The sequence below is a fragment of the Etheostoma cragini genome, chromosome 11 (genome assembly GCF_013103735.1).
Source record: "Etheostoma cragini isolate CJK2018 chromosome 11, CSU_Ecrag_1.0, whole genome shotgun sequence".
In the NCBI taxonomy this organism is placed as follows: Eukaryota; Metazoa; Chordata; class Actinopteri; order Perciformes; family Percidae; genus Etheostoma; species Etheostoma cragini.
Window position 1 is genome coordinate 112,558 of NC_048417.1, and position 12,849 is coordinate 125,406.

Below are 12,849 nucleotides of genomic sequence, written 5' to 3' on the forward strand. Positions count from 1 at the left end.
GTGCTGCTGTAACACTGTAATTTCCCATTTTTTTGGGATCAATAAATATCTATCTATCTATCTATCTATCTATCTACAGACAGTATATGAGTGTGTATAATGTAATGTGATCATTTATTATGATAAAATAATAAAATGAGTAAATCCTGAGATAGTGCAGCCGTGTTTGTGTGTGTGTTCTGTCATTTTGTAGAGTAAGAGAGGAGGAGCTAAACGCTGAATGCAAGCCAGAGATTTATCCATCACAAACATGCAACTACATGCAACTCCATGTATGTGTGGGGGACTAGGATCAGATCCCACAGAGACAACAGTCTTCATCAAATACATCACCTGCCAACAGACTAGAGATGAACATCCATTTCAATCAGGAATACATGTTTGCAGATTTGCAAATGACGTTTATTGTACAACTCAATAAAATGTACAGTCTTTGGCGATTAGACTCCATCGCTATACAAATATTTCATATATCTATGTAGGGGTAGGGAACTATATAACCCCGATGGAATCTAGACACTGGTGGTTGCGACGAAGGAACCCGAAGACCAGACCGAAGGAGGCTCTGGACCGGTCAGCTGGAGTAGAGGACTGGAGGTGGAAGGGGGGGTGGAGCTGGAGTAGAGGACTGGAGGTGGAAGGGGGGGTGGAGGGTTTGCCTGAAACAACAGCTAATAGCAAAGGGAGAAACTGATTTTAAAGCAGGGTTGTGACTCTGTGATTGGCCCTTTCAATTTGTATACGATTCTGATTGGTTTAGCAGGAAGGTGAACGCCTCCACCAGCTGATTCTATTTAAGAAGAAAGCATTGATTAAATTAAGTCTTTACTGAGCTACATTTAAATCAGGATAGACAAGTTACAGATATGCGACAGTTACACACAGATAAATGAACACAATAAAGTCCATTTATTAGGATAACATTTGGATTGATTTATGAGAGCACTGATTAAAGTTATGTCTCCCTAAAAGACTTTACGCTGAGCTATATTTCTCAATAAAGTCGTCTCCGAAGTCGATCATTTGTCTCAGAGCACTCAGGATCAGAGTGATGACGTCTTTATCTTCCTTTTCACTGTAGTTCTTCACAGGGAAGATGCAGTTCTCAGGGATTCCAACTGCAGCGCTGAAGTCTTTCACCTGAGTGGTAAACCATGGGAGTTATGGGGGTTCTGTGCTCATAAAGGTTAAATACACTGAAAATATTTGGATTACAGAGTTAGAACACATGAGATTATATTTCTCAGGCCCTCCAGGATTTTGCGGACTTTTCTGAGATTGTTGCGGCCCAAAATGCCTGATGTTGCGGGAGCTTTTGTAAAGAATTGCAATGTAGTTTGTTGCAATGTCATTAGAGGAGACAGAGTAAGTTGGAACAAAGTTGTGATTTTTTTGTATAGTTTAAAAATGAAAAAAATGAACTTTAAAAATGAAAAAGGAAACATGTTTTGAGGAGAATATAGTGACTCTAGGCTGAGTCTTCCTAGTAACCAATAAGACTGAGGATGCTGCAAATGAAAATGGCTGGTGGATGTAAGACAAGAAATTATTATTTATTAAATAAATCAAAATTGAACATAAGTGTCAGTGGCTTGTTGTCTTTACTTTGTTATTTTCCTATCGTGGGCTGGGATACACAGACGGTTTAATAAAGGACTTATTGGACTTTAACTTCTCATTAACCTAGCATAACGAGGGTAGCTGCCCTCAATTTAGGTCATTCTGTATGTCTCATCTCTGTTTTTTTCCTGCATCCATCGTGTGTGTTTGAGTGTGTGTGTGTGTGTGTGTGTGTGTGTGTGTGTGTGTGTGTGTGTGTGTGTGTGTGTGTTAGTCACGGGGGAACTGAGCCACTCAGCCTCCTGCAGAGAGCCGACAGGATGAAACAGCAGCAGCGCTCAGCGACATCCGAGTGAAACTGGTTCCAGCGTACTTTGGTGTTGGATACCGCAGGACGGTCAGAAGTGTCTTTTGCTGTATATTTTGTTGGTGAATGTGAGATGTTCGAGTCACTTGCGTCTTGTCTTCATATCAGAAACAAGGAAATGAATTTGGAGACTTACGTGTGACATAAACCTGTTTTTACTCCCGCCTGGTCATTGGCTCTCAGAGTCACATGCTGAAACAAAGTCTGGCACGGGGGACTGTTGGGATTGGTTGAAGTCGCGGGAAACTCTGGTTATTGGTCAAATTAGCAGAAAAGTTGCAGTGATTGGTAAAATTAAATTGCGAGTTGCGCCAAAGTCACAGTGAATGGTTGATAGCGAGATTTGGCGATTGCAACATCACAAAATCCTGGAGAGACTGGTTTCTGTTCGGACTCAGAGAAACAGAAACTCACCTTTTTCTTGATGTGCTTGCTCTTGTACACATTCCTCAGCTCCTTCTCAGTTTCAGGACAGGCTAAATCAACTTGGGTGCCTATTGCCATCTGGGGAATCCCTGCAGACAGAAACACACATTTAGGATTTAGCTTTTTAGGAAGTTTCTGTTCATTAAATCTAACCAACAACTGAACAATCTGTTGCTCAGACAAGAAACGTGTTTTTAAATCTTTAAAAAACATTGGGAATGGTTTAATTTTTTTGTGAATAATTTCAATAGTCTTTCTTTCCATTTTATGTATGTGGGTGTATATAAAGTATGTGTATTTATTATCTTTTCATGCAATTTCAATTTGTTGTCAATTTGTTTCTTAACTTGTTTCTTCTTGAATTGTGTTGTTTTCCACTATATATACATATATGTTTGTTATGCTTGCTATGTTTTCATCTATGTGAAGCACTTTGGTGTGAACTTGTTTGCTTTGGAAGTGGTATATACATGAAATAAAATATCTGTAATTGCTCTACAAGGAGATGCGAGATTTCAGTTTTGATTCCAGCCAAAAAAAACATTTTTTCACTTTGTGATTGTGTCTTATTTAGCATAGATAGATGGACAAAAAATGTTATTCACTTAAAATGAGTTTGAATACATTTTGTTATATTCGTACCGATATCACTGGCTACCTCCCTGATTTCCGCCATCTTCTTCAGAACTGAGTCTGTAATTTCTGCTGAGTTGGCAGAAAACACACAAACCAGAATATGGACTTTGTCGTCTGCAGAGGGATTTGGGTTGTACCATGGATCCTTAGCAGTCAGTGGAGATACCGGGTTGAACTAGAAAACATAATTACATTATGACATGTTCATTTAAAAACAAAATATCATCTTAGTGGGTTAGTGTTAGATTCGTGTTCTGTCTCACAACCAGGCCATCCCCAACCAATGGGGCTGTTTTTTGTTGCTGCCCCCTGGATTGGAACCAGTTCCACCACCAATAATTGAGTTTATACACTCACACAGTAAATGTGACCTTTGTGTTATTGAGGCCGTTTTTATTTTTGAAACCAAACACTCTTGACTTGCCCTGTGCTGTCAGACCACGCTCGGGAAGCCAAAGCAGGAAAAGTTAACAATATGTAAATTTGTATGAAACTATATTTTGGGCACCACTTTGTAATCAGGTCTATAATTAGGCTTTATTGGGCTTAGCTCCACGGTTATCTCAATGGTATAACACTGAAAATCGCAAATTAAAGCATATAATGCGGAAACTTGAGAAGATTTGGCGTTCCACCAAATTGGAAAATTCTCGTCTGGCAAGATAGTCTTAAGACGTCTAGGAAGGCCCTCCGTAATCCCAGAGCAGCGTACTACTCGTCATTAATAGAGGAAAATAGGAACAAGCCCAGGTTTCTTTTCAGCACTGTAGCCAGGCTAACGGAAGGTCTTTAACTGGCACTGACTTATCTCTAAACTCAGGAACTTCAGAAATAGCTGTAAAACCAGATATTTAGACTGCTTTGCTTCACTTGATCTTTATCAATTTAATTTAATTATTTCTTTAACTAAACCATCAACCTGCCTCTTAGACCCCATCCTGACTAGGCTTCATCTAAACCATCAACCTGCCTCTTAGACCCCATCCCGACTAGGCTACTTAAAGAAGTTTTACCATTAGTCAACACTTCTCTACTAGATATAACCAATCTGTCTTTATTAACAGGCTATGTACCACAGCACTTTAAAGTTGCTGTAATTAAACCTCTTCTGAAAAAGCCAAACCTTGATCCAGATGTTTTAGCCAACTATAGACCTATAGCCAACCTTGATCCAGATGTTTTAGCCAACTATAGACCTATACCCAACCTTGATCCAGATGTTTTAGCCAACTATAGACCCATATCCAACCTTGATCCAGATGTTTTAGCCAACTATAGACCTATATACAACCTTGGGCCAGATGTTTTAGCCAACTATAGACCTATATCCAACCTAGATCCAGATGTTTTAGCCAACTATAGACCTGTATCCAACCTTGAGCCAGATGTTTTAGCTAACTATAGACCTATATCCAACCTTGATACAGATGTTTTGGCCAACTATAGACCTATATCGAACCTTGATCCAGATGTTTAGCCAACTATAGACCTATATCCAACCTTCCATTTCTCCCTTAGTTTCTTGAGAAAGCAGTTGCCAAACAGCTGGGTGGTTTTCTGCATAACAACAGCTTATTTGAGGATTTTCAGTCAGGATTTAGAGTTCATCATAGTACAGAGACAGCACTTTCATTGTTATGCAGATAATACTAATCTATTGGCTCAAACAGGAGATGTCCCTTACGTCCTAAAACCAGCCTTTGGAGACTCCACCAGCTGACTTCTCTATTGGCTGTTGAACAGGAGATGTCCCTTACGTCCTGAAACCAGCCTCTGGAGACTCCACCAGCTGACGTTTCTATTGGCTGTTGGACAGGAGATGTCTCCCGAAGACTCGACCAGCTCAGTTGCAGCAACACCATCAGCTGGTTTGAGTCGAGATGAGACGGGCCGGTTCAGAAAGTTGCAACCCTTCCTCTGTGACGTTCTAATCAAGTTTTGTCTCATTGAAAATCTTTGGTCTGAACTGGGCTTAAGACTAAGAAAGTAAGTATGATGGTTGTAGTACTGCTGAAGTTCTTCTATAGTCTATCTTCTCTCCAGTTCTTGGGCCTTATATAGTGTCTACAGGGCATAACCAATGCTAATAAATAATTTGGGTGAAGTGGTTAAAGTAGATCTGCTTTGTTAAGAAGGGTTAATGTTGACTTCTCTTATTTTTCTCTTAACAAGAAATTAGGAGAATGAAGGTTTTAGCAATTTGTTTGACCTGTTCACGAACATTATTACATCATCGTGTTGATAATAAACATGATCCACGCGGAATTATGTTACCTTTAAAACATGTTTGATGTTGTTCATCATGTCAAACTTTCAGTAATAAGATCATTGTACCTTGTATCCTTCCTTAACATGTCCATTCAGGGCCAGTTTGATGTCATCAGCACGAACTCCGTCTCCGTCCCCATTCTCCAGACCCATGACGTCATTGAAGACGAAAGGATAATATGTCTTTGACTGTCCTCTTCCTTTCATGATTTTATGAGTTTCATACTGTAACAAAAAGATATAATGCTTGTGTTAATCACAATGAAGCCATCTACAGACTTTTGTTTCTGCATTATTTATTTTGTAAAACATCCCTGGAACAAAGAACCAACACAACAAGTGAACATGAATATTAAAAAATGCATTTTCTTGCATGTGAAAGCTGAATAGCTAAAATACTGAAGCTAAACTGCAATTATAGCTTAAATCTGTAAGAAGAAGTTAAAGTAGTGGGAATGGTGGAATCATTATGAATTTCACTGACAAGTTGAATAGCACCACTAATTTAAAAAAAGATGTGGAATAATTAAAGTTAATTAATTGTTATTAATTAGATCTTCTAGTCTTTTAATTGCAAGCTAATGAGTGAGTCCATTAATTTATCTAATACTGACAATTTATAAATAGGCCTATAGTTATTTAGGTTTGCAGGATCACCACCTTTGTGAAGGGGGAGAACATTGGCAGATTTTCAGATGACTGGTACGTGATTTGTGGCTAAAGAAAGGTTAATTAAATATGTAACTGGATTGGCTTTCAGATCTGCAGCTATTTTTTTTTTTAAAATATGGTTCCAATTTGTCTGGACCTGATGATTTTTTTGGATCTAGATCCTTCAAGGCCTTCCTTACTTCTGGTACGGTTACTGTCTTGAAATGAAATTGTTGAGCTGACAGTAACTGATCAACAGGACATACAATGGGAGAGCTGGAGATTGAATTATGTAGTGTTTCATAAAGGGAGCTAGCAGTAATGAAATGATTATTCAAACTATTGCGAATTTTGTATTTCAATTTACATGTGTCGCACTGTTGCTTGCTCTGGAGGAGACTACTAGAACTGTTGGGTCCTTGTAAATTCTGGAGTGTGGTCTATCTGTATAGTGTCTTGAGATAACTCTTGTTATGAATTGATACTATAAATAAAATTGAATTGAATTGAATTGAATTGTATTTGTCAATGATTTCTTTGTCAATAACAACAATACACGATGGTACTTCTGTATCTGTTTTTGTTTCAGTTAATAATTTGATTGTTTTCCAGAACTTGAGAGGGTTATTTAAATTTTTGGATGTTTCAGAAAGGAAATAAGCAGATTTGGCATTACGAATTTTGACAGTACATAGATTACGTAACCGCCCAAATTTCAACCAATCAGACTCAAGCTTCGACTTTCTAGCTTGAGCCCAGGCTTGATTTCGCTCCAGAAGAAGGTCAGACAATTCATTGTTAAACCAAACATTATTTCGCCCTTTCACTCTATGTCTTTTTAGGGGGGCATGCTTATTTACCAGGCCTGTGAAACCATTATAAAAAAATGTCCAAGCATTTTCAACATCATCAATAAGACTAATTCTCCCCAATCAAAATCATACAGATCATGTAAAAAGCCTTGCACTGAGAACTGCTTCATTGCCCCTTACAGATGCAAAAGACAATGGTCGCTTATATCATTTGCAAAAAACGACGCACAGGAGTATTTGTAAGGGGCATTTGTAAGCATAAGATCAATTAAGGATGATTTCACTGGATGTTTTAGGTTTGGTCTGGTGGGGCTAAAAGATTAAAAGAATCACAGAATGATTTAAAATGATCAGACATTGGCAAAAGCCAGTTCCAATTAAAATCTCCTAAAAAGACAATTTTATTATAATTAAGACTTGTTAAAAACTCCCTCAGAGAAGAAAGAGTGCTACTATCAGCTGAGGGGGGGTCTATAACAACCAACAACTGTGATGTGAAGGCTCTTAGAAACTTTTAAGTCAAGGGCCAACAATTCACATTGTCTGCTTATTGACTTTGAGACAATAACATTCACAAGAAATGACTTTTTCAAATATATTGCAACACCTCCACCCTTTTTAGGTCTGTCTGTTCTGAATAAGTTGTACCCACCTACAGACACATCCTTATCAGAAATAGATTTGTTAAGCCAAGTTTCACTTAAAACAAAAACATCTGCATGGGTTGAAAGCGCCCAGATACGAACCATATCTATTTTGTCAACCAGACTACAAACATTCAAATGACAAAAAAAACAGGCCCTTTCTGCATTTAAAGCCTTCTGGGGTGTCATATGATATATTTTGCTCTGGGCCTGGATTTGGGTGGACATTCCCAGAAATTAATAGCAGCAATATAAGCAGTTAACAATGACGGTGGTTGTGGATGACTGCCAAATTTAAAAGGGCTGCTCCTTTAGACCCCAGATAGTTTTGCAGAGCCATAAGACAGCTTAGACGTTGCATTTCCAATGTGCCAGAGGTGAAGCGCAAAGGCTGGGGTTGAATTACCGCAGCCAACTGATGGCTTGTTTCGCTCCTCCCCGGAGTAAACAATCTGGAAATGAGAGCAACGTGTTTCCACGGGAACGAGGGAAGATTCCAACAGAGGCACACAGCGCTATCAAGTACAGCCCAGTAAGAATCATCCGCAGCTTTAATTCCATTTTGTTTCAAGGATTTTAATCAATAACCATTAAAAACTTAGGATCCTCTTTTTCGAGTAGAGTGACTCCACCACCAGCTCCGCCCCTCCGCAGTGACCTCCAGTGACGCGGTGCCGTGATGCAGGAAGCAAAGCTGAATAAAATGATTACCGCAGATAAACAATGCGTTCCAACGTTGCATCCAACCCAGAGAAGGTCAAACAACAATGCTTAATCCAGAATGGTACTATCCCTGGACCAACCAAGACGACTGGAGTCAGATTTCAACTCTTCCACCGCGAAGCTAGCCGTCTTCACAGCAGCACAAATAGATGGAAGTTATTTCGAAGTTGTTTTGCCCTGCGCCAATCCAGAAAAGGGACCCCACAACGCAGATGAAGTGAGTAGTAAAGTAAATCCAGGCATGCACACAGCTACGTCATTCATAATAATGAAAGCACTGGACGCTTGCATTGGGCTGTTCGTGGCTGTGGCTGGTAGCCGAAAAGCATCCACTATCTTGATCAGTTAATCAATCCCATAAACCCAGGACCATCATTACAGGGTTCAATATGAATTTAAACTGAGTGTTCATTCTAATTCATAAGATTGATGACAATTTCTATGAACTCACTCACTCACTCAAACACTCTCTCAAAAATGTTAACACTAATAATATTGATATATAGTATTATGTGAGTACACATGAACACTCTAATAATAATGATATAAAGTATTAGTATTTGTGACATTTATTTGCGTTGCACCAGCAATGGAGCATGCAGTGCATGCCGAGTTAGCTTCGGCTCGTTGAGTTGTGTTTGTAATGGCTTTACATTCGTAAGTTCGAGGGACACTTTGGAGAGAAGAGTGTTACCGTTGTTCCCTCCCCTGGAGTTAACGCGGCCAATGAGGTATGTGTAGTAATTTCTTGTGTGTAAATATCAGTGTAAAAGCATAACTTTGTGACGGTTTATTAACAGTCAAACTGTATTGCTTATTTACTCATGTGTTCTCTGTGAGAATATTATTTCTGTAATTTATGTGATTTCTATGTTTCTATGTATTTAGTTCTCTAAGGCATGGTATGATGGCATGTTTGATAACATCGAGGAAGGCATCATAGGACCAATAAATGCCCGTAAATAAGAACGCCTTGTGTCCGTGTCTGTTAACTGGAGGGAGCTACATGAACACTCTAATAATATTGATATAGTATTATGTGAGTACATGTGAACACTCTAATATTATTGACACTGTGATGTTTGGGGGTGCTTTGGTTTCTTTTTCTCCTTCTGTGGTTTTTGGTCCTGTCTTGTCTCCTCTTGTTTGTGTCTCAGTTCCTCCCCAGTTTTGTGTGGTTTTCCCTGTCTCGTGTTTTCCTGGTGAGTGTCTGTTTGTTCTTCTTCCTGTTTTGTTTTGGTAGTCTGGTTTCCTGTCTTGTCTAGCTTTACTTCCTGCCTGTCTGATTGTCCTGCCCCGCCCTAATGTGATTCACCTGACGTCTCACCTGTTCCCCGTTACCTTGTTACCCCTTGTATTTAACCCTGTGTCCCCTTTGTCTCCTGTCAGATCCTTTTGTCTCGTGGACGTGTCCGTAGTCCTGTCGTGGTCCAGCTCTTCCCAGTTAGTTGTCCCCTGTGTTGTTACCCTTTCTTTTGTATTGCCTTTCCCTGTAACTGTTTTTGAATTTCTTTGATTTTGGACCTTTTGGGATTTTTGGGGTGATTTTCTTGGACTTTGCTTAATAAATTCTGGTTTACCGTCGCCTGCGTGCCTGCCTGCCGTCCTCGTCTCTGCATTTTTGGGTCTTATCCTTGTCTAACTGTAACAGATATATAGTATTATGTGAGTACACATGAACACTAATAATATTGATATATAGTATTATGTGAGTACACATGTGACTTTGAGACTTTTTTTGCAACTGTAACTGAACATATTAGAGCACATAAACACAATATAAACACAATATAATTTACAATATTTACATAATTCCCTGCTCCATTTGCAGGGCTCTGTGTAGACCTGCAGTTCTGTCTGATATGATACAACTGGAGACAGATTCATATCTGTCGGTATTACCCCCCTAGTCGGGATGCTTCAGTAGGACAGCCTGTTCCCTGACTCAACACTAATCTAAAGTGGTCTTACTTTTTTGGTGAAACTTTTGTCAGAGGTGATTGAACTGGCCAAAGCCGGAGTAGTCAGTCGGCCTTTTATGATGCTGCTGACGGAGTTGATGAAGCTGGACTTCCCAGCCCCGACGGGTCCGTACAGAAGGATCCGGAGATGTTTGTTGTCCTCGTTTTCAGGCTCATACTCCTGCACATAATGGAGATCCCTCTCGTTGTCTCTGTTAAAATAATATTACATTTCATAAACTCATTGATATGCATCAAGAAACAAACAAAACATTTACAGAAACAAATAGTTGGTCAGTAGTGTTAGTGAGCACCAGAGCATCAACACTTAATTATTTGGCAAATGAAATAGCCTAATGATAGTAATAATAATAATATAAATGTCATAATAGTGATATTTCTTTTTACAAGAAATGACGAGAATATGACGAGTTGCAATTTTTCAAGGAGAAAGTGGTTTAAAGAGTTAATTTAAGTTAATGATGTATTAAGTTCCTGGAATTGAAGTTTAATATAGTGAAGGATGAACTCACTCCCAGGCAACATGTCTCCATGGTTCATCAAAAGCTGAAGAGAAAGGTGGATAATTATTAAAGAAATGAGCAAATGTTTGATAATATTGGTATGATAAAAGTGTAATGTTCAGAAATAAAGTTAATATCTTACTGGGAGAAGGCTTCACTTCTGAAAAGAAAAGTCATGTAGGACGCATCCGTTAGTACCAGGGGTGGAAAGACTCTCCGGTCTCTAGTCCTCTAACCCAACAACAGGACTACACCTCTGGTTATAACAGACAGGAGCCCTAACCCTAACCCTAACCCCACTGCAGCAGGAGGCTGTTTCCTGTGATATGGAGCGGATCTTCTGAGAAGAGGCCAGCTAATTCAGTTACAGTTATACTTTTAATCTACTACCATTGCTAGATTCTGGTCCCATTCAAGAAATATTTAATTTAAAGACTTTTTTTAAAGACTTCATATTATGCTCATATTCAGGTTCATAATTAATTTAATTACTTTAAATGAATTAATTAAGTAGTTAATTTATAATGGGTTCCGTAACTTTATTTATCAAATTAAATCATTTACCGCAATGCAATTCTGAAAAAAGAGAAACATTCTTACCAGGTTTACTGTTTACCCAACCCATCCTGCAGCTGTTGTTGATCTGTAGCAAAGAGAAGGAAGTCTCTTTATATGACCCCCCCCCCCCCCCATTTCCTGGCTCACATGATTTAAAAGAAATGTACCAGCTTCTTAGAACCTGTTGCATTGAGGACAACTAAACCGAAAGCAGTCGAAGCCCCACTGTGATCTTTGAGCCTCAATAACAAACCAAGTCTCAACATTTGAACGTTCCTTTGATGAAATTATAAACAGCCCCAGTGCTCATTTTGAAGAAGCTGGTGGATTTCCATTACGTCATGTGGTCCATGAAATGGGGGGGTCGGGGCGTAAAATACAAAGAGACTTCCTGCTCTTTGCTGCAGATCTAACACAGCTAGAGCATGGAAATGTCACAGAGCAGCCAAGGTAAGCATGCTCCTCTCTACTCTTTGACAAACTAAATGCAGGATGGATTCTGGGAAATGCCGGAGGGGCCCGACCATTCTTAAATGTGAGCCGCTCAGAGTTTTTTTATACTACAGAAATAAATTGTCTTTGCTTGCATGATTTCACTGTGGTTACAAGAATAATTATTAGATTAATAAAAACTAAAATTGAGGTCAGTCGACCGAACCAATCACAGTTCACGTTCAGTTCGACTCAAACACGTCCCCTTCAAACGGGACCTCGGTTTGCAGGGTGCAGTCCGTACCGGTGTGTGCAGCTGCCTGTACTGGACCCCCCCCCGCAGTGATCATGCTGCGGGGGGGCAGAGAGCTTTGACTGCTGTCTGTCTGCGTGGCCGTCTGATGACACCAGTATTAAATTGAGACAGTTTAAAAACTCTTTTTGTTGCGTTACATAGTAGGCCTAGTCTTATTTGGTGTTTTTAAATCAGTTGGTTTTAACATCTGAACAAGCAGCGTTGTTCTGCTCCATCTTCCTACTGTAAACTATTCCCGTGATCTTGCCATTATATTACAGAAAAATGGCGTCTGTGAGAAGTTTTAAAAGGTGTAACCACACAGATTGACAAACTACAGACGCAATGTCACTTTCTCTCTGTCTGCACCTCTGTGGGTATGTGTGTGTCTGTCTGTTCATCTGTGTGTGTGTGCACATGTGTGTGTCATTGTTTTGTCATTGATTACATCCAAGTTTGCAACACATTAATAATTTCAATGTTGATCAATCCAACAACAAAGATTCTATTGTACCTTAAATTAATGTTTCCAAAATCGGTTCAGTGGTTCATTAACTCTTTGGAATGAGATACAAGAATAATGGTAACAATCACCTTCCAGCGTGTAGGGGAACAAAGAGGAAAAAGGGCTTTGGTGCCTACAGTAAAGGTGCTGGTTGACAACCCGCTAATGCTAATGCTAATGCTAATGCTAATGCTAATGCTAATGCTAATGCTAATGTTTATGTCATTCTTGGTGGGTGATATAAGATTACAACACCGTCCGACACGCTCAGTAATTTTAAGTATGATTGTTTTGACCACGGTTAACAACTCTGGGCAAACCCCCAGCCATCTAGCGACCATCCATTATCATTACAGCCCCGGGGACACAACCAGAGTCAGCCTCTGGCCATCTAGCAACCATCCTTATCATTACAGCCCCGGGGACACAACCAGAGTCAGCCTCTGGCCATCTAGCAACCATCCTTATCATTACAGCCCGGGGACAC

General features: G+C 39.6%; 1 protein-coding gene across 1 annotated transcript; it reads right to left on the reverse strand.

Annotated features, from left to right (window-relative positions):
• Positions 1–975: 975 nt before the first annotated feature.
• On the reverse strand, positions 976–10,274 carry LOC117953064 (interferon-induced protein 44-like; the record flags this gene model as incomplete). Its single annotated transcript, XM_034885779.1, has 5 exons — positions 976–1,140; positions 2,342–2,442; positions 2,996–3,164; positions 5,324–5,482; positions 10,059–10,274. Coding segments are annotated over 5 exons (810 nt in total), but the record flags the coding sequence as incomplete, so codon positions are not given.
• Positions 10,275–12,849: the final 2,575 nt, after the last annotated feature.